The following is a 23,493-nucleotide window of genomic DNA, read 5'->3' on the forward strand; positions in this document are numbered from 1 at the left end:
TACTCTTCCTTCATTTCAAAATGATTAGCAAGTGCCTGCAGGTTTTCAGGCACTCTGAGAGCCAGCTCACCTCCGTTCTCCTGCTTACCTGTTCAGAAAGGCAGACCACAAAGCAAGCTGGGGAGGCACATGGGCTATATGTCTGGTCACTTTGCAGATACATGAATTTTTCAGCAAGCTGTTATCAATACAGACTGTGTGCTGGGCAGTAGGCATAAAAGATGAATAAGACAATTTCTGGCCTCTTGTTGATAGAAGGCTGTTACTAGTTTACAGTCAAAGACTCTACTCCATTCACAGAAAACTGTTTTATATCCCAATGAATTCATCATCACTCCACCAGCACTGGACTTTGAGCGTTTAAGGTTTCCAGGATGCCACCTAATTAAAGAAAAAAGGAGTAAGATCAAGCAAGAGAAGGAACAAAAGAAGCACAGAAGCTGACCCTGAAGAGTAGTCACCTCTATAATGGGATACTTGAAATGGCCTTTAGTTTAAAACTGGTATTTGCTCCTTTAAGCAGGTTCCCTCAATTCTAGCTGTCTCTGCAAAATGGATGATTGATCACCAATGGAAACTTAATTACCAGTTAATCGGTTATTATTGAATTGCTGGTACATCTCAGTTGTCTGCTACTCCTCAGAGGAATCTATAGTACTTTAGTGAAGAAAAGCTTCTAATTAGATAGCATTCACTAATGTATTAAAATGCATGTCTAGAGCTAAAACATTTCATTAATTATGAGTCAGTAGGTTTAGCCTCTCAGAGACGCTGTTGGCTAATTTGTCACTATTTAAAATGAAGACATAGTTGTTGCTTACATAAAATAGCATTGTAGCTGACTTTTAAACAGTAAAAGAGAGTAGATGTAAGAATTTCACATTCCATTAACAGAAATTTAAGGAGTAAGGTGATTTTATATAAGGATAACGAAATTTTTTATTTCAATTTGTTCTTGAACACTAAGTTGGTTTGAAATATAATGACAATTTTTATTATTATAAATACAATAGGATAATAATAGAGAATTTCTAATCTTCAAATAATTTTATAGGATTTATATAGCTATATACAAATATGTGAAAGAATGAACTTTTCCCCCTCTTTTTCTTCCAAGTTAACTTTCATTTTCCTTAATACATCCTCCTGCTCCCTAGTTATCTGTCCCAAATTTACCAATTCAAAACTATCTTGTCAGGATAGTTAGGAATCAGAAGTCAGACACTCTATTTATCCCTTATAAAGTCTTAACTGCCTATATTCCTTTAAAAAAAAAAAGCTTTAATAATACTGGTTCATGTCTCCACGCTCATTCCCCATCTACCCATAATTGATTCAGTTACTTGTTCATTCAGTTAATACTCACTGAAGATTTCCTGTATAAGGTGTTTCATTTATTATAAGCAATTATAGTGGTGTACAAACAGGTCCCTAATCCCAGATAGCCACCTAGAGAAGTCTCACATCAATCATATAACCAAAATAGAAGAATTTGACCTAGATATTGGGATCAGGGAAGGCCTGCTGAGTAAATGATGACTAGCTGGGATCTGAAGGAGGCATAGCCATTAACAGAGTGCATGGAGGTGGAAGGAGGACTTCAGGCAGAGGGAACAGCATGTGCAAAGGCCCTGTAATGGGAGGACACATGGCCTATGTGGAAAACTGAAAGAAGGCCAGCTTACTAGAGCACAGAGAGCAAAGGGTAGCACATTACAGGGTAAATATGGAGAAGTTGGGTAGAATTCAGATGAGGCAGGGCCCAAGAGGTCACAAAAATTGTGTCCTTTACCTACGAGCAATAAGGAGACATTTTTAAGTGTTTTAAACAGAGTTATATGATAAGACATGTTTTAAGAAGAAAATCTGCCTGCAATGTAGAGACTGGATCTGGAAAGAGATTGGATAAGACTGGTGTGGCAGGTCCTGTTAGGAAGTCCAGGAGAGGGTGGGGGATGGAGGGAGGGCTTAGATGAATGTTGATGTGGTGGAGAAAGAGAAAACTGGATGGATCCAGGAGATATTTAGAAAGTACAATTGACTGGAATTGGTAATGAACTGTACATGGGGAAGAATCAGGGATGACCCTTCGGTTTCTGACTTGTGCACCTGGAGGAATGGTGGAGGCATTCATTGAGGTGCATCGTATCATAAGATTAGGCATGGGGACGACTGTGTTTTCTACACTAGCCATGTTTAGCTTAGGTCTTTGAGCTATCTGAATGCAGTTTCATAGTGCGATTTATGCACAGTCAGCTCAGAGCAGAGGGGTAGTCTGGAGGTACACAGGTGTCAACTAAATAGCAATAGCTGTCGCAGGAGAGACTGAGATTGCCTGGGGGAGAGTATGAGGAGTGAGTGGAAACGCAGCCCTGGGATGGAGCCTTGAGAAACCCTAACATTGAAAGCCAGGCTTGGATTTTCCTGCAAAGAAGACATAAATGTTGCAGCCTGGTAAGTAGGAGGAAAACCAGGGGACTGAAGTGTTGAAGAGAAGGGAGCTCTTACTTGTCACATATCACGGGACAGTATTTTTTTAAATCCTTTCGTTTGAAGTTGAACCTAAAGGACAAATACCTGATTGAGTGGTAATTGCCTTTTAGTAAGCTGGTTACTGAGGCATTTGATGTACAGCATTTGCATGTTTTGAGCCTTTCACTATAATGATGACAAATATGAAGTGGTGTTTTCTGCATGCTGGGTTCTACTATAAAGGACTTTTATAAACTAGCTCATTTAATATTTATAACAGTTCTCTAAGGTAGGCACATTTCTATAATTCTCTCAATTTTACAGGTGGGGGAACTGAAGCAGAGATTACATGAATTTCACAAACACAGAGAGATTGTAGGGACTACATAAAGTAAACAGGCATTAGGGACCAGGGTTTGATGCAGGCACTGGGGTCTGTGCTGTGCTGCCTCCCCATGAATTATCTATCAGCCACCACTTTGCACCACCTCACTGCACACAGATGCACAAAGGCACACATTTTAAAGTATAATGTCCCGCCATAGCTGGGTGGCTCAGGGACATTATACTTTATACATTATACATTATACGTTGGCTGGGCATCGTCCTGTACACCAAAAAGGCTGCAGGTTCAATCCCCAGATGGGGTGCATACAGGAGGCCACCAGTTAATGTTTCTCTCCCTCCTTCTCTCTCTCTTTCTCTCTCTCTCTCTCTCCCTCCTTCCCTTCCTCCCTTCCTCCCCCACCCCACCTTCCTCTTTCTAAAATCAAACATAACCTCCAGTGAGAATTAAAAGAAAAAAAATTGAATAAAATATAATGTCCAAGTATGACTCCAACATTTATTACTATTCCAGTCGAAATTCATCTCATTAGACTTGCCTGCTAGAAGTATTACCTTTATGTCAAGGACTGAGACATTTAGTTTTATTTTTCTTTAAATATACCAGCTAGGTTTCATCTTTATGCACATAACGAACCATGGTACAAACTGGTATAGTAAACTTTGCCCCCAGTTCAGAGTATGTGCATATGCTTCAGGCCTCACGGTCTTGGAGCCATTTAGGTCACTGGAAATATTTTTGCCTATCTGGGCCTATTTGCACAGTTCTCGCCATTCCCCTCCAAGCTCTGAGAAGATATACTGAAAAGTTTCTTAATAGCTCACTCGCATCTGGACTCACATTAATTCTATGATCATATTTTATTCCAGACACTTTTGAGAAATTCATCAGGCTGTGAAGTGCACAGTGATGAATATCGAACAGAGTTTACTACAGCTTTGCAGCGCGTCGACTTATTCATGGGCCAATTCAACCAAGTCCTCTTAACATCTATATCCACCTTCATTAAAGGGGAGCTCACCATCGCCAACCTGGGGACCTCAGGAGGCCGCTTCATGCAGGTAAATGCTTTCTGAGAGGGGCTGCGTCTGCTTTATCTGGTATTATACAATTAATTTGTTTTTTGCAATAAGGTATTTGCAAATATTCTAAAATGAATATCATAGTGGAAACTAGAGACACCGACTGACAGCAAAACAATAAAGGCTGGTCCACTTTTTATGAAGTGTATGGCCTATTTTTGTTAAATTCTCGAAGCTTCCGGTTTATATGCGGTTGCTTTTCATTTCTTTGCCTAGAATGGTTTGGTGGTTGTTTTTTTTCTTTTCCATTCATGATTTCTATCACATGATTGGAAAATAAAACGAAACAATTACAGTGCTTCCAGGCGATGTTTTCCTCTTTCAAGGGAAGCTAAGGATCAAAGGAGCACTATTGTGTGTACCGTGTGTCTCCTTGAGAAGAAACATTCACATCATTGAGAAATATTGGCAGCAGTTAGGAGGGGAGTTGTCATCAAAATCCCATTGTAACTTCAACTCTCCTGATTTCTGCAAAATGATGGGGGTCAGACACTAAGAAGTTTAAATACTGAAGGGAGAGAAATCTGTGTGTGTGTGCTTTTTAAGAAATGCTTTAATGGATAGCAACAGTATTTCCATACAATAAAAGTTCACATTTCAGAAGTTGTGTTTCCTAGATACAAGAATCATAGTGCCTTGCAAAAATTAAAATGCTCTTGTGTGTGCTGTTTTGCTGCTTTAATAGTTACCGCATAGTGCTTTCAACATGAGTTCCTTATTAGATTCTTAATTAATGCAGAATAACAATGGCATCTATGGAAATGTTGACTCTTTCTCTTAAAGAAAGATGCTTTTTTTCATAATTATCTGATATAATTAAGATCCTACTCAGACAATGATGTCTAGTAAACCATTTGAGGGTGATGATGTTTTCCTATGGCTCTCCCCTCTGTACATCCTCTGTCTATATTCTTTCACAAAATGTTTTTAAAAATTACCACTGTCTATCGCAATCTGGATATTGGTCATTGCCATATTTTAATTTATGTTTTTCTTGTACTAGTGGGCATGATGGAATTTTTCAAAGTTATAAAACTTACAAATACAGCCTTCCTAGCTCAAAGCAAATCATATAGATCCTGTTATCTAAATAGTCCCACATTTAGAATCCCCTCCTCCCATTGCTTCGCAGCTAAGTACACTTTCATTACCTCCTCCCTCTCTCCCAGCCTAGTGTTTTATTTACCCACCACAGACCATTTAATTCTGTCCATAACACCTCAAAATCTGAAGAAGGGATGCCCAGTCCTGTCCCACACAAACAAGCACTCTAAGGTATTTGAAATGTGGTCTTACCTGTTATCCTTGTAAAATGTATGATATTATGTTGTGCTTTTAGTTAACATTGATTTTATTCTATAGAATTCCAAAAGATTTGAAGGAAGTTGAAAGAAGCTAAGATCTATTGAATTCCTAATGGGTTCACTATGTTCATTTGCTTCCCTTTATCTTTATTTCTGCTTTTCTTTTTTTCTAGATTGTCTATGACTTCACCAATCCAGTTTTGTATTAACAAACTTTCCACAGACACTTTTAGGTCTGACACTTTTTTACCTCAAAAGGCTCCTGGACTATTTCCAGATTCTAAAGATCTAATAAAATCCCATTTTTAGATAGGTTGCTTTAACAACTGGGGAAATTCTGCTATGTGACAGATTCCACCACCCAAGTGATATGTCATGCATCGCCAGGTTCATTATAACAGAAATGCTGTGGCAAATATTTAATCTTACCTCCCAGCATTTTCATAAAAGAAGCCCATTAGCTATACATTCAACACATTAGGAATAAAAATAAGCAAACAAGTAGAAACTAATTTATATAAAGTACTGATACCACTGATTAAAAAAAACAACACAAAATAGGTGGCTCTTAATTCATCAAATATGTATCAGGAGCTTACTATAACTTCGCTTTTCTAGGCAAATAAGCAAAGCAAAGAAAGCAGTGACACAGAACCTGCCTTTAAGGAACTAACATTTTGGTAGGGGAGATACAAAGACTAGACTAGATACCAAGACTAGAAAGACATAAGACAAAGGACTATTGACATCCACAGAGGATCTGTTTCTCGAACACTTGCCTAAGAGAATTTCACTCCATTAAATTTTTATTTAAATAAAACCTAAAACACTTGAAGGATCAAACAGGCAATATCATTGAAATCCAGTTTGTTTACAGCAAATAATGTTAGGGGAGGAGTCAGTAGTGCCGCAAAGACAAGGGGACCTTCCAGCTTAATCTAGCTGCTGACGAAGTTCTGTAAATGTTTTGACTGCGCTAATGTGCTAAATCTGTGGCCAGGCCTAACTTTCTACAACTCAGGTTTTAGTAATACTATGGAGTCTCTGTTACAAAATAGAATGGACATAATTTTTTTCCCCAAAACAGCTGCCATCCATAAAAAGGAACAGAAAAATGATTTTACTTCCTTCCTACCCTGAAGCCTAAAGGCAAAGTTGCTTTACGAATGTTTTCTTCCAAGAGTTTGCAGCTGTTTCTGCCTTTCCTATTGTGCTTATGTTCAGCCCCGGCTGGGAACACAAGCGACAGCCCCAGCTGTCGGGTGCAAAGTGAATCAGGTATTTCACAGTGGTTATTTAATTAGAAAGAATTATATTGTTTAGCTAACAATATTATATGTACGGCGGAGAAGACATTTTTTACATGTTCCTAACATTTAAGCATGTGTATCTTATCTTTTACAAGTGCAACTATGTCTAAATATACTGATGTGTACATATATTTGAGTCTCTCTGTCGAGCCATGCCAGTATAGATTTCAAAAACAGTTTTTATTTGGATGATCACTCTCTTGGGATGCTATGAAGTAAAATAATATGATAAGCAATATTCAAGATAGTATAAATAAACAATGAGCCTATGCCTGCCCACAGAATTTGGAGGGGGAAGGGACTTAGGCAAGAACAAGGCTCGGGAACATTAGCGCAGTGTGCAGGGCTACGTGGGAGAGGGAAGAGGGATACTCGTGAAGATCACAGGACTAATCACAGGGATTGCCCATGTCTCCCCTTCTGAGCTCCTCGTCTAATCTACATCCAAAAACAATGCTTGTTTGATTTGTTTTTTACAGCCCTTGTATAGGCCTTTAATCTCTAGATGCAAGACATTGCTATTAAAATATTTGTGCATGACTGTCAGGCCAGGGAGAGTGAGTGACTGGGGAATGGGTTGGGGGTGGGGAGTCCCTTTCATGACTTGTTTCAAGCTCAGCTCCACCAATCGGGCAGGTACCTTTCCTGCATACAGTGGCCGTGCCCGGGAACTGTCACGGCTGTCATCAGGTCCTTACGCTTTCTCCTTGTTCTTCTCCAGTCCCCTTTTTCCTTTCCCCAGTTTTTTAGTGCTGTTATCACTCACTACCCCTTTTCTCTTGTGCCTCTTAACTGGACTAGTTGGGTCTTTAGCAGAAAACTGAAAGGTAGGGATCACCTAAAAGGACATCCTTAGCCTGTGATCATTACTTATGTCCCTTACTTAAATGATTGCATTAGTAATCAGTGAACTTGAGAATAATTACTCATTTCCAGTAAGGAGAATCAATCCAGTTATTGACCTCCTGTTTCAAATTCCTTCAGTTCCTGTGCCACCATCATGGCATGTCAATGCTTAGTGTTGGAAGCCTGTGGTATATATTATGTTTGGGATTATGGCTATTTTAACGTATGCAGACACTGATCATCAATTCATCAATGCTGTAAAAAAGCATCCGGCAAGAGACACGGCCAAATAAAGCTTGAGCTTAAATGACATTTCTCAAAGGATTGCTGACTTTTGCATCTCCTTTATAAAATGCTCAGATAAAAATAATATCTGTCTTTTTTTAATGTGTACATTATTGATTTTTTTATATCCCTAATGACTGTTAGGTTTAATATATTTCTTTAAAAGAAAATATACTCATGAGTTCTAACATTTCTTTTGTGAAAAAAAGAACCTATGATAAATAATAATTTCAGAATATGTCCATAACTAAAAATTAAGCCCAGTTCATGTGTAATCTCCTAAAATGAATTAATATATACTCTTAAAGTACATTTATCTTTTTAAAACATCATAAATATTTGAAACCAAGGGAAAACGCTAAAGTTTGTGTGTTTTGGGTGGCATGGAATAATTGGGATTTCTTGTTTGGGTGCTTTATTAGAAGAATAGAGAGACATTTTAAGACATGAAATATATATATCAGTAGGGTTTTGAACTTTTATCACTTCTTAAATTCAGAAACAAATATACTCTGTGTATTGATTGGATAATTCTAAATCATTGTATTTGAAATATTGATTTGAAAGTATTTTAACATTGTTACAAATTTACTAGCTTATTTTGTTTTTAGATTTTTTTTTTTGTTTTTTTACAAAGGGCTTTGTCTGGTTTTGACTCATTTTGACTCACTTTGACTCACTGCAAAAAGTTGAAATGCACACACATCAGTATTTTAATAGTAAGGAAAATTATTTTGCTTTTTATGTATTCCTTTCCTTTGTAGTATCAAGTTAATATAGGAACACTTGAGCCCATGTTCCAAAAAGAGTGAAGGAAAGAATAGAATAAAGCTCCACTCAGTTCAACTTTTGCCACCTGGTACTTTGTCCTACACTTCTAATTTTGAGCTGTCAATACCAATCAGCAGTTTCTACTTCTCATTTCACTTTTTCTATTAAATTAATCTATTCTTCATAGCTAATTTTTTCTAAACAAATACCAATTTCTCTCATATACTGAAGAAAATAGTAAACCTAAAGCAGGTGTCTTGGTCAGTTCAGGCTGCTGTAATAAATTACCATAGACTGGGTAGCTTTATTTTTCACAGTTCTGGAGTCTGGAAAGCCCACAAGCAAAGTACCAACAGATTTGGTATCTGGTGAAGGCCTATTTCCTGGTTCTTAGATAGCCAACTTTTTGCTGAGGGCAAGAGAACTCTCTGAGGTCCCTTTATAAGGTCAGTAATCTTATCCATGCCCTGGTCACCTCCCAAAGGCCTCACCTCCTAAAACCATCATATGTGGGTTAGGGCTTCAACATACGAACTTTGGAGGGACACAAACAGTCCACTGCAACAGGCCAGAAGCAGGAAGCATGAGAAGCCAGGCCTTGAGAATCCAGATTAAACATGGGTGCTAAAGTTATGGGCTTTGGTTTTAGAGAGCATTTTATGAATTTGACCCCAAAGGCAAGGGAAGTAAAGGCAAAAATAAATGAATGGGACTATATCAAACTAAAATGCTTCTGTACAGTAAAAGAAACCAACAACAAAACAAAAAGGCCACCAACCAGATGGGAAATGTTATTTGCAAACAACAGCTCAGACAGGGGTTAATATCCAAAATATATAAAGACTCATACAATTCATTACCAAATACACAACCCAATTAAAAAATGGGTAGAGGACCTATCACCTCTCCCAAGAAGATGTACAAATGGCCATCAGATATATGAAAAGATGTTCACGTTCACTAGCTTTTAGGGAAATGCAAATCAAAACTACAATGAGATACCTCCTCACTCCTATTAGATTGGCCATTATCAACAAGATGGGTAATAACAAGTGTTGGAGAGGTTGCGGAGGAAAAGGAACACTCATTCACTGCTGTTGGGAATGTATACTGGTACAGCCACTATGGAAAATAATATGCTGTTTCCTCAAAAAACTAAAAATGGAATTACCAGATGACCCAGCCATCCCTCTTCTGGGTGTCTACCCGAAAAATTCTAAAACATTTGTTCGCAAAGCCCCTATGTTCATTGCAGCATTATTCACAGTGGCTAATACATGGAGAAAACCAAAGTGTTCTTTAATAGGGACTGGATAAAGAAGATATGGTACATAGATACAACTAGAGGCTCAGTGCACAAATTCATGCACGGGAGAGGGGTTGTCCCTCAGCCCAGCCTGCACCCTCTCCAGTCTGGGACCCCTCGAGGGATGTTTGACTGCCCGTTTAGGCCCAATCCCGGTAGGCCTGATCCCTCCCAACTGCCCTTCCCTGCTGGCCATCTTGTGGCCGGTAGGATTGGGCCTAAACAGGTAGCCGGATATCCCTCTTACAATCCAGGACTGCTGGCTCCCAACTGCTCACCTGCCTGCCTTCCTGATTGCCCCTAACTGCTTCTGCCTGCCAGCCTGATCACCCCCTAACCACTCCCCTGCCAGCCTGATTGATGCCTAACTGCTCCCCTGCCAGCCTGATTGCCCCTCACTGCCCTCCCCTGCAGGCCTGGTCACCCCTAACTGCCCTCCCCTGCAGGCCTGGTCACCCCTAACTGCCCTCCCCTGCAGGCCTGGTCCCCCCCCCAACTGCTCTCCCCTGTAGGCCTGGATCCCCCCCAGCTGCCCTTCCCTGCAGGCCTGTTCCCCCCCAACTTCTCTCCCTTGCAGGCCTGGGTCCCCCCCCAACTGCCCTTCCCTGCAGGCCCGGTCACCCCCAACTTCCCTCCTCTGTCAGCCTGGTCACCCCTAACTGCCCTCCTCTGCTGGCCTGATTGCCCACAACTGCCCTCCCCTGCAGGCCTGATCCCTCCCAACTGCCCTTCCCTGCTGGCCATCTTGTGGTGGCCATCTTGTGTCCACATGGGGCAGCCATCTTTGACTACATGGGGGCAGCCATCTTTGTGTTGGAGTGATGGTAAATTTGCATATTACTCTTTTATTAGATAGGATGGAATACTACTCAGCCATAAGAAAGGATGAAATACTGCCATTTTCGACAACATGAATGGAACTTGAGAATATTATGCTAAGCAAAATAAGACCTTCAAAAAAAAGCTAAGAACTGTATGATTTCACTTGTATCCAGGATATAAAACTGAAACTCAGAGACATGGACAGACAACTATATGGTGGTTAGCAGAGGAAAGAGGGTGTGGGGAGGGTATAGGGTAAAGAGGGCCAAATATTGGTGACAGAAGATGATTTGACTGAGTGGTGTGCTCACAATGCAATATACAGATCATGTATCATACTAATGTACACTTGAAACCTATAGGACCCTATTAAACAATGTCACCCCAATAAATTTAATAAGCATAAAAAATTAGGTTCATGTGAATGATTATTTTGATGATTTTCCTCTTTAACCAATAAGACTGTATCCAATGAAGGGCTCTACTCTGAGCTAATAAGCACTACTCTGGAAAGAGATTGAGAGTTATTATGTGTAGTTGCATTTAAACAATAGCCTGAAATGCAACTCCAAAAAGCCTGGAATCTATCCAACCTAAGTAATGCTCACAAATTACTAAAACAAGACAGAAAACAGAACTTACACTTTCACAAAATTATAGTGAGTCTGTGTCTGGATGTTGAATATTGCTCCAAAAACCATGAAAGGAAAACAGAAGTCTCAAAAAAGAAAACAAGTGATCAAAGGCATCCATCACTGAGTATCTTAAGAGAGTAGATCGAGCCCTAGCTGGTTTAGCTCAGTGGATAGAGTGTTAGTCCTCAGACTGAAGGGCCTGGGGTTCAATTCCGGTCAAGGGCATGTACCTGGGTTGCAGGCTCAATCCCTAGCCCTGGTTGGGGCATGTGAGGGAGGCAACCCATTGAAACATCTCTTTCACATCGATGTTTCTCTGTTTCCCCCTCTCCATTCCACTCTCTAAAAATCAATGGAAAAATATCCTCAGGTGAGGATTAACAGAGAAGGAGAGAGATTTTGAGAGAGAGAGAGATTTTGAGAGAGAGAGAGAGAGAGAGAGAGAGAGAGAGAGAGAGAGAGAGAGAGAGGGAGGGAGAGGGAGGGAGGGAGACTGGACTAGACTGAGAGAATCAGGACACTATTATCTAGAAAGTCAAAATAAGAAGATATAGGATTGAGGTGCAAAAGTTGCAGAAACAAACAGGAAGGATAAGTGTGAACTTGTTCTTCAAATCTGGGTATTTAGAATTAGAGTGCGTGCTTTCAAATCTGGAGAGATGTTGTGTTTTGTTTTACTGAGAAGCTGGCCAGGCTACCAAGGTCTCACAGTCCCCTTATTGATGGCCTTCACTATATGGACCACAGGGTAGGAGGGGGAGTTGGAGCATGGGATGGGGGCCCACGTTCCCATTTACCATACAGTGGTCTTTTGTTTTCTTTTGAATCAACAGTCTTTTTTTAAAAAGCATTTCTTAATTAATTAATTAATTTGTCAATAATGGGTCTCTTGGTTAATTATATCCTAATGGAGATTGGTAGCATGGGTCCAAAAGAAGCTCATTACCTACCCTTTAAAGAACTTGTTTTTCCCCCAACAAATTACTTTGCTCAGGCTTATGAATTTTGGGACCTTGCCACAAAGGATTTTTTTACTTGTACATATGTTCCTTCCCCATGTTCTGTCCCAGATAATTTGAGGTCACAGCCACAACAATTAAGTAAATTCAGATTCCTCCCTACTCCAAATGTATTAGGCTTATATTTTCAAGAGCATTAAAGAAAAAGATTTTGAGACCTAAACACTAAAGATTAGTTGTCAACACAGTAGAAACTCAAAAGATAACTTCCAGTCTTCTATTTCATACTAATTGTCCTAAGATTGCCAGTGATTTCTCATAAGGATTAAATTTAGATGCTACATTTCATTTTGTCCCTAAAAACATCTCTCTGACAACCAAAGGGAACTCCTAATTTTGCAAACATTGCTTCAGGGGTATTTTGAGAATTAAAGTGGTTACTCAGTTATTTAGAATTTGGGCGATGAGTGAAAGTGTGGAATTATAGAAAAGCATTCTTTGTGCTTTAGATATCCCTGCAGAGAAAGGGCTAATGATCAACTAAAAAGGTATTTGCATCTGTGATATGACCTCTGCTCAAAATTCCAAATAGTCATCTCACCTTTCCACTCACTCTTCCTGTCTTCTCAGTTTCATCCCATTTTCTATATGAAGCCACACTCATCCTAGCTGATGATCAAAGGTAGAGCTTGCCAGCTGTGCTGGTCAAGTTTTGCCTGTGCCATCTTTTTAGATATGGACTCTTTCTCCTTAGGCACACTTACTTGTGCAGCCAAAGTTATTGAAACAAGGAGAATTTAGCAAGGCAAATATATTGTGAAATTTGTTTTAATGCTTTGACTCATGAGTGGCTTTTAGGAGCTCAGAGTTGAAGCTTTTTATTGGTGTTTACTCTGGTGCTCCAGGAGTGTATTGGTTAAGTGTTTAAGGAGAGGTCAAGCACATGGATTTAAGCATTAGCTAGAGCTCCTTGTAAACCTGATTCATACTTTCAAGCTAAAAGTCTCTGTTGTATTTTCTTTTGTTGTTGTTGTTGTATTTTCTTTATGGAAAGTAATTGTACCTACCTGTAGGATTATTGTGAGGAGTAAAAAAAAAGTATATGTGTATATATATATATATATATATATATATATATATATATTTTTTTTTTTTTTTTTAAGGCATTCAGCACAATGCCTGGCTGTTACCTATTAGGAGAGTACCACATATATGGTGCTCTCTGGACAAAATTCTTAACTGAATCAATCTTCTCAAGTTCCAGAGGTACAAAGAGCTTCTTTAGGAAAAGAGAGAGAAAGGTTAATTCTTTCTGAGAAATGAATATTTGGATGGGCTTCGGATATTTGATAAAGTCAAAGATGATGGCCTAGTAATAAAGAAGAGATTGCTTATTATAAACATGGGAAATGATATTTAAAAGAGCAATAAGATATTAGAAAAACGGATACAAGGAGGTGGTCATTATTGAGCAGGTCTGAATAAAATGGAAGATACAGGCGAGTCAGACACAGAATGCAAATATTCATAGGAAGGCTCATGGGAATGAATAATTTTCAGTGAAGTGGAAAGCCCAGAATGAGTCAGAGAAAGAGGGTATTAAGAGAAACTGATGTTTTGTTTTGTTTTGTTTTTTGACTTGTTATGGGAGATTGTTTTGTTTGTTTTTAATCTTTTCAGTTTGAAGTAATTGGCAACAATCAGGAAATTATGAAAAAAGGGGTAAAGGGTAGGGAAAATAAGAGGTGGTGAGTTACGACTGGAAAATTGGATAACTGAAATCTGTATAATTTGGGATAAAAGCTTTTGAAGTCTAGTGTCCAGATAGTCTGCTTGTAACCAGCTCCCAGAGGGAGGTAGGATTGGTAATTAAACTACTTTTTACTTTAACTGCAAACGTCACAAATATCTATTTGGCTCTAAGTTTATTAATAAAAATAGTTTCCATCCTTTCCTATGCTCATGAAACGACCTTTGATCCATCATTTAACTTCTGTGCAAATATCACCACCCTGCTTAATGGAGATGTTTTGAAAGTGTTGAATGTTTGGGGTGGAACTTATGTTAGGGGGGAAATGTCATGATGTTTAACTTTTATGGCTCTATGAGAGCTTAGTTTCACTATCTACAGTCCACTCTCTAGGAGCAAATTGGGTACTTTGGGAATCTTACCAAATTTTTTCGGGCTAATTGACTCCTTCATTGTGTTTAAGAAAATAATTTACTACTAGTTCCCCAGAACATTTATATGTTGTATGTGTTTGTTAGGTACTAAGCAGTTATTTACTCCTGCAATTTTCATTCCAGTTTTAAAGATGAGAAAACAGAGGTAGAAGGAGTAGTCATTTAACTAATCCTAGTCTCAAAAATTCCCATACTTGTTCACATTTTCAGTGTAACCTAAAAGGGTATTTGAGATGTTGGGAAATGTCACAGTCAGTTTTTTTATTTCTTTTGTTTGTTTGTTTAAAGTATTACATATGTCTCCTTTTTCCTTCACAGTCATTTTTAAGCTCAGAGCTGTGTTCAGCCTCCTGCACCCTCATATAAGAATGAAAATCTCTCTGAGCACCTCTAAACTCTCCTAAAGTCTGAGTATTCATCTCAGATAGTCATCCTAATTTTACCCCTGGACTTCATTATTACTGGGTTATAGCAGAAGAACATTATATAGCTGAGAAGGGCAGAAGAACATTATATAGCTGAGAAGCATTCCAAATAAGAAATACCTGAAAGCAGAAATGACACCAGTTTTGATAACTTCATTTCGAAGGCATTGTTGAAACCATCAGGCCTTATTATAAAACCAGGCTGAAGAGCAGAACTTTATTTATAATCCAAGTAATAACATATGGTGGAACAAGCCTAAATAATAAAAGCGTAATATGCTAAGTGTCCGACCATTCGACCAGTCACTATGACATGCACTGACCAACAGGGGGCAGATGCTCAACACAGAAGCTGCCATGACATACACAGACAAACATCACTGTGGACCTGGCACCCACAAAGCAACACGTGGCTTCCCCCAAGTGGGACACAGGCCCTGCCACCACTGCGGAGCAACAGTCCACCAAATCACAGCCGATGCTGCCAAGAACCCATGGCACAAAATGCGGCCCACAGCCCAGCCCAGAAATTGTGGCTGTGGGTGCCGGGCAATGACATCACGTAGCAATGCCTGGCTTCCTCTCCCTAGCGACTAGCCTCCTTGCAGTTTCTTCAGCCCAGGAACATGACTTGCTTTAAACATTTTACACTTTAACCAAATGTCTGTGAAGCGTTTTCCCATGCCTCATCTCATTTGATCCTCACAGAAGTCCTGGAGTAGGTAGATAGGAGACATGGTGGAATCCTATTTTCTTTTCATTAACCAGAAAATGGAGATTTAGAAAGCTTAGAAACTTGACACGACTGAAAAGAAGTAAGAAATGGTGGACCTTGAAAATGACTTTGTGTTTTCTCACTGCGCAGAATATAGTCAAACACTGCTGTAGTTAAATATTTCACCCTTTGTTCTCCCTGGGTGATCTACAATAATAATCTGCTTTGTGTTGATATTTACTGCTGTGTTACTGACAATTACCTGAAAGAGAAGTTAGGGTGCTTCAAGGGGCTGGAAAAAGTTTAGCTAAATCAGATAGCAGGTCTGATTAAGCAAGTTTATTCTATATCTATAAAAGGCTAAGTTGACTCGTGCATGCATGATACATTATAAAGCTCTCTCTGGTGCCAATCGTATGCATGTGTTTTGATCTGCCATTATTGATCATGAATTTGGTTGACACTTCTATTATAAAGGGCAAATAGCAATATTAAAATATTTCTTCTAATTAATTTCCTTTCAATGTGCATAAATTTGTGCACTGGGCCACTAGTCCTATATAATAAAAGCCTAATATTCTAAGTGTCCAACTGTTCGTTCGACCATTCAACCAGTCACTATGATGCACACTGACCACCAGGGGCCAGATGCTCCGACCAGTAGGTTAGCGTGCTCTTGGGCTCCAGCTCAACAGGACTGAGCGAGACCAGCCGGACATACCCTGGAGCCCTCCCATGGTTCCTCCCTGGCCCTGATCATGCACCGGTGGGGTCCCTCAGCCTGGCACCTCTCACAATCTGGGACCCATCGGCGGATATCGGAGAGCCAGTTTCAGCCTGATCCCGCAGGTCAGGCCAAGGGACCCCATCGGTACACAAATCTGTGCACCAAGCCTATAGTGATTTATAAAAACGACAGCACATCATTTCAAAGTAGCTAAGGGCCTGTTTTGACCTCAAAAGGTCTATTAATATGTCTTAAAAGTAGCAAAGCTGGAACTAGATCCAAGTCTCCATAATCCCCATCCAGTATGCTTCCCATTACGTCAAGGGAAGCTGCCTGGTCAGGAGGATCAGAAGGATAGATTAAAAAATAATCCAGGAGGAAGAACCAAGATGACAGTGTAGGTAAATGCTGGTACTCGCCACCTCCCACAACCACATTAAAATTGCAACTAAAATACAGAACAGCCATCATTCAGAACCACCTGAAAGCTGGCTAAATGGAAGTCCTACAACTAGAGAAGTAAAGAAGAAAGCACATTGAAACTGGCAGGAGGGGTGGAGGCACAGAACAGGCTGGTCTGACACCCATGTGTGCCATATTTTTAATTGGGAGGGATTTCTCAGCTTCAGATACCAACCGTCCTGTGAGGAGCAAGGGTTCCAGAGATGGGAAGAGACATTCCCGTAACTTGGGGCTGTAAAAACCAGCAGAGATTGTGGCTGAGTAACACGGAGTCTGCTGGAGACCCAGGTATTCCTCGTAAAGGGCCAGTGCACAAACTTACTTAGCCTCGATCTCTCTGAGCTACAGCTGGGAGGCTTTGGGGGACCCAGGTATATAAGGGAAGAAACTGGATTGTCTGGCATCCAAGGCAGGAACTTGGGGGCAGCTTTCTTCGAGGTGAGGGTGCTTGCAGGGGTCATTGTTCCTGTACTGGGACTTCTCCTGTGGCAGAGATGACTGGTAGCCATATCTGAATCTCCACCAGCATAGCCCACGCTGTTTGCTCTGCCCTGGAGATTCCCTGAGGCTCTGCCCCATCCATTTTGCAGCCCCACCCGAGCTGTTTGCAGCTGATTTTCCATATGAATGGTCTGTCCTGGTTCAGGCCTCAGGCTTTGCTAAAATCTCTCAAATAAGCAGCAGCTGGTGTCAGTGTACCCCAAAACTATCAATAAAAGGTCCAAGACTCACCTGCCTTGCTTCACAGCTGGGCTTTGCCTGGGCACTTCCTAGCCCAATACAAGTAGCAGCCATCTGCAGATCTCTCTATAGCTCCTGCCAGGTGGCTGCAGGTAGTGGCTAACTTTGCACCTCCCAGGAGGCCCCAGAGCCAGTGTACCCGGTGCACATACCAGATTACAATGCTATACATCCTCAAGCAACACACTCAAGGGGCAGACTCAGTGAGCACCAAAGCCCCACTGAAGCAAGTCCTGCTCCATAGAGGTGTCTCCTGCACAACAGGTCTTCCATTTTAGACTCAGCTGGTCCTCACAGCCAATTAGCCTGAAGGTCAATTCCTCCCAGTGATGACAACAGCAATCAAGGCTCAACTACAACAAGACTGTGCACACAGCCCATACAGGGGCACACCTAGAGTGCCCAGGTCAGGTGACTGGGGAGGCTGGGTCCTAAAGGACACATAACTATACAAGGTCACTCTACCAATTCCAAGAGACATAACAGTTCTACCTAATACATAGAAATAAATACAGGGAAGCAGCTAAAATGCAGAGAAAAAGAAACGTGGTACAAATGAAAGAAATGGAAGCAAACGACTGGATAGAGAGTTCAAGACAATGGTTTTAAGGTTACTCAGGGGTCTTAATGATAGCTTCAGGGGACTTAGTGAGACTTTCAAGGATCTTAGTGAGAATGTCAAAGACATGAAAAAGGACCAGTCAGAAATTAAGCATACATTAACTGAAATAAAGAATAATTCACAGGAATTCAAGAGTAGATTAGAGGATTCTGAGAATCAAATCAACGATTTGGAATATGAGGAAGCTAAAAACATCCAATCAGAAGAGCAAAAATAAAAAGGAATCCAATAATATGAAGATAGTGTAAAGAGCCTCTGGGACAACTTCAAGAATACCAGCATTTGTATTATGGGGTTCCAGAAGGAGAAGAGAGAGAGTAAAATATTGAAAACCTATTTGAAGAAATAATGACAGAAAACTTCCTCTACCTGGTGAAAGAAATAGACTTACAAGTCTGGAAAAGTACAGAGAGTCCCAAGCAAGAGGAACCTAAAGAGGCCCACACCAAAACACATCATAATTAAAATGCCAAGGGTTAAAGACAAAGAGAGAATCTTAAAAGCAGCAAGAGAAAAGCAGTTAGTTACTTACAAGGGTGTGCCCATATGACTCTCAGCTGATTTCTCAACAGAAACTTTGCAGGCCAGAAGGGAGTTTAAAAAATAATCAAAGTGATGAATAGCAAGTACCTACAACCAAGATTACTCTACCCAGCAAAGCTATCATTTAGAATTGAAAGTCAAAGAGCTTCACAAACAAAACAAAAACAAATTAAAGGAGTTTATCACCACCAAACCTGTATTACATCAAATATTGAAGGGTATTCTTTAAGAAGAGGAAAAAGAAGAAGGAGGAGGAGGAGGAGGAGGAGGAGGAGGGGGAGGAGAGGAGGAGGAGAAGGAGAAGGAGAAGTAGTAAATACAAAAATATGAATAATTAAATGGCAATAAATACATATCTATCAGCAATTGAATCTAAAAATCAAAATAAATGAACAGGAAATCTAATGGTGAATAAAATAGAATCAGAGGCATGGAAACATGGAATAGACTGACAAATCTCAGAGAGAAGGGGAGAGTGGGGGGTGGGAGGAATTAACCAAAGATCTTATATGCATATATGCATTACCTATGAACACAGACAATAGGGTGGTGAAGGCCTGGGGCAGGGCAGGAACCGGGTGGAGGGAGGCAAAAAGGGAGACATTTGTAATATTCTCAACAATAGAGATTTTTTAAAATAATAAAATAAAATAATCCAGAAACCCCATAGCATAAGTAAGGTCTTCTGTTCAAGGGAGAGTTTGGGCTCTTCCAGTTCCCAGTGCAACCATGAGGATTTGTCTGCATGTGCTGGCTGATTAGATCTCCTTCCCTAGAAACCATTAAAAGATCACACGAAAAGTGTCTTGGGGGTTCAGATGAATTGTCTTCAAGGCAGAAAATAAGATGTCATATTGATTTACAGTGAAATAAACCATTGGCCCTTTAGTTTAAATACCCACAAGCTCTCCAAATCTATTATTACTATTATCATCCATATTTTCCACTTATATTTAAACTGAGCTTTTTGGAATAAAGGTGTTTTTTGTTTTGTTTCTTAGGTTGTAGTTTCTCGATCAGGATCGTCAACACCTCATGTGAATTTTCGCCTGGATTCCCATCCCGTGTCTCCAGAAATGATTGTGGAGCACCCATTAAATCAAAATGGTTACACATTGGTTGTCACGGGGAAGAAGGTAAGCCCTGTTCCCACAAGGGGGTGCCAGGGACGCAGTCCTTCCTGGGTGGGTATTTGTTGCCAGTGCCAGGAGGGCCTTTCTAACTTCTCTCTTTGTCTTGGATTCACCTCTCAAGTATTTCAGAGATCTTCTGAAATCAAGTTAAATTTTTATTTTAGGGCAGACAGCAGCTAAGGGAGATCCTCTTCATAATATATACTTTTTCTTTTCTCCTGTATTTCTCAATGATAAAAACAAACAGACTGAGTTAGTATTACAGTCCCAAGGTAAGAACTCTAGTACAGGCAGATTGATGCCAAACAATCTGGGAGAAGGAGGTGCATCTTGATGCCAGAATGATATGTAAACATACTTAGAATTTCCTGGGGGCTCAAGTGTGCTTTCCAGATGCTTAATTATACTCATGTTACTTTAAAATTGTCTCACACAGAGCAAAATGTCTCTACTAAGTAGAACCTCTAGCATCGCATGGCATGTTGGTGTTCACTGGAAATAATGGTAACTTCTATCACATACATGCCTGCAGGAGAGGGAAGAAAGGAATTTGATTTCTTTTACTCTAATCACGTAATCATTATTACGTGATTTGCACACATAGGTGTTATCTCTAGTAGGCTCTGTAAAATTATATTTACATGTGTATTTTTGGTATATTTAGTTTTCATTGAACAAACAAACAAAATTTCTGGAATCTCTTTCTATCACTTTTCTTTACAGATCACCAAGATCCCACTGAATGGCTTGGGCTGTGAGCATTTCCAGTCCTGCAGCCAGTGCCTCTCTGCCCCTCCCTTTGTGCAGTGTGGCTGGTGCCACGACAAATGTGTGCGATTGGAGGAATGCGCCAGCGGAACATGGACTCAAGAGCTCTGTCATCCTACAGTCTATGAGGTAGGAATCTCTGGCAGCTATCAATATGCTTTTTGGTAAACACAGATTCCACTAATGAAAAAAAATTCTAAAACTCACTTTACTTGCTGAGCTACAAGACATCAGCCGAAGCACCATCTGCCCCGTGTTTTTTCTTTAGGGTGGCATTTGGGCACATCCCCAGAGTCCTATACCTGAGCGCTTGCTTCACACTCACTGCGTAGGTTTTCTCCTTGGGTGGTTGCTCTCCCTTAGTGCCATGTAAATAAGCTCCCCATTTCCTCACACTGGGGCCTGTTCCCTCCTGACTCCCCCATTCTCTGAGTCCTCACCACCTACTTTATCTGCCAGGTGCCTCGACGTGAGCCTCTACTGCACACAGAGATCTGCTCACGGCATAACCCGCAACCCTACACTGAGCCGTGCAAGCTAGAGATCACAGCCATTCTGGGGCAGACAGGACAGGTTTCTTCCTGTCTGACTCCAGAGATGGTGGCCTTGTCTCATCACAGGTGAGATGAGAGGTTACTTCCCAGGGCAAGAAGATGGTAAACTCCCATGGGTGGCTGTGCACCTTCTCTCCAAGGTCCTGGAAGAGCCATAAATGTGCAGCTGCTGACCATAGTAAAATCTACACTGTGTGAGCCATTTCATTCTTTAATTTACTCCAAAAATATTTGAATGCATACTACATACTACACAGCAGGCACGATTTTAGCCACTGGGGAGGTAGAGTCTCAAACGAGATAAAAGTGCCTCCTGCTAGAGAATTTAGCTTCTAGCGGTGGACCTCAGCCATGGCATTGTAGCCACCATCTCTCTCTGCTGCCTTAGTTTCTTAAGTATATATTTGGTACTTTGAAAATCTCCCTCGCACTTTTAAAAAAATGTCTTGATCCAAACACGTTTTGCTTGAAAATACTTCCCCGGTGAGGAGCCAGTGTGTACTATCTCTGCTGCATGAAGAACAGTTGGACTTTAGTAAGTGGTCCTTGTGAAAGATTCAAGTTAAAGGTCTTGGTTGCCTGGTTCAGGCCCAAGTAAACAAAGCGTACAAGTCAGAACAGGAACTGCCCCCAAGTGCATGGCTGTTTTCATTTAGTTATGGTTTGGGACACGATTTGTATGGGGTGACTAAGTTTTAAACCAAATTATTTCCTGTTGGGTGTGATACAATTATTAAGACTTAGCTTGACCAGCCAGAGAATAAACTAGAAGATAGTGAAAAAACTATCTCTATGGTAGTGTTTATGTATGCTTTTTTTGTTGTTCTTCAATATACTTTTAAAACCACATGTAATTTTATACTTCTTTTAAACACACAGCATTGGCAATTTGAGACACTAGAAAACTAAGCTCAACTATTCCATGAAAGAGATATGAGCAGTGTGGGGGGTGTGTGTGTGTGTGCGCGTGCGCGCACACACAAACAGTTAAATCATAACAATTTTACTTCAAAAATAGCCATGCTGCTGTTTTAAATAAAGAACAGGTTGAGAACCTGTACAAATAAAACACTTAATTTTGCCCAATGTGCTGCCTTTTATTCATCATAAAAGCCATATTAAAATGGTTAAAAACAGAGTAAATATTTTAGAATTTTCTGGAACCAGAAAAATCTCTCCTAATGTGTGAGGCTACCTCCTCTCTCACCTTTCCTTTTCCAACACTCTGGTTGGCAATTCTGCCTCATGCATGAGTCAGTGCGGCTTCAGCTGTATGGTTAGAAGGGAAGGAGGGCAGCTGAGCCCATAAATCCCTTTCGGTTCATAGCTGTTAGGAAGATTTCATGCTGCCCCAGAGCGTGACATTCAACATTCTTACTGCAACAAAAATAAGACAGATTATTCATCTTTTTCTTATCTGTCTTAAATTCTAGAAGCACAAAACCCAGCTAATGTATAGGATTTCACTTTCCAATAAATGTAAATTAACTTGCTTTTCAAGGTACATGATGTTCAATGGCTGAAATTCTTGGCAGTTCCACGTGTGACAGATTTCAGACTTGAAAGCCCATTATTTTGTTTCTAACCTATTGTCTGATCTTGTACTTAAAGAGCAATGAGAAGTGCTTTAGAAAAGGAAGAGCATTTTCCAATATATTCTGAATTTATCAGGATAAAATTGTCATAGCTTGTAGGATTGAATTCAATCCCAGTGAGACAATAAAACAGTTTATTAATTGATCAGAAGACTCAGATAAGAAGCAACAGCAATATCTTACGGGGGCAGGGGTCATGCAGTCGATACACTGCCACCAATATACTTGAGACTTTTTTCCTATTGAAGAGATGAAGTATAACTTTCCAAAGTTTGCTGTTGTTGTTGTTGTCCTATATAGCCCTCACCTGGTTTCCCTTATTGTTCATATCTTACATTACTGTTACATGGCAAATTTTAATTTTCCAAGGTTTTTATTGTTTCTAGCTTTCTCATGTATTATATTGATGCGTTTTGAAAACATGATCATTTGAATCATTTTCACCTGTGAAAGGAGGCTAGCTCCTTTTGTAGCTGTTTTTCCCCTGTTCAGACAGGTGGGAGACCCGGCCCCAGTGGCTTTATGCTGGACACTCATTTCCTTCCCACAGAGATTCTGTGCCCTTCAGGAGAACTCAGAGTTTGCCAACCCATTGTTGGTTCTGTCCAGGGGTGGGTAGCCCAATACCGCTTCCTTCCTTTCCCTGGAAGAGTGAACATTACACCATGAGCTAGGGAAAAGCCTCAGATGCCCCCTCCAGTATTTCAGCCTGGAGAGAAAAGCTAAGTAGAGCTGTTCTTTCAAAACCTGATTGTCTAGCCAAGTTTTTATAATATCCAATTCTATTGCACCATTTGAACACCTCTCAGTGGTTTTTCTCAAATCATCACCCAACCCCTTTGCCTTATATAGAAAGTCATGATGTATGAAGAGTGACAGACTTCAG

At 40.3% G+C, this 23,493-nt stretch overlaps 1 protein-coding gene across 1 annotated transcript in view; it reads left to right on the forward strand.

Annotated features, from left to right (window-relative positions):
• MET (MET proto-oncogene, receptor tyrosine kinase) overlaps positions 1-23,493 on the forward strand; it is a 159,672-nt gene that overhangs the window by 87,392 nt on the left and 48,787 nt on the right. The window contains exons 3-5 of the mRNA XM_080665002.1: positions 3,688-3,879; positions 19,559-19,693; positions 20,414-20,587. Coding sequence (XP_080521128.1) covers positions 3,688-3,879; positions 19,559-19,693; positions 20,414-20,587 — 501 coding nt within the window. The remainder of the gene's footprint in view (positions 1-3,687; positions 3,880-19,558; positions 19,694-20,413; positions 20,588-23,493) is intronic.

Source organism: Plecotus auritus, assembly GCF_963455305.1.
Source record: "Plecotus auritus genome assembly, chromosome: 4".
Taxonomy (NCBI): domain Eukaryota; kingdom Metazoa; phylum Chordata; class Mammalia; order Chiroptera; family Vespertilionidae; genus Plecotus; species Plecotus auritus.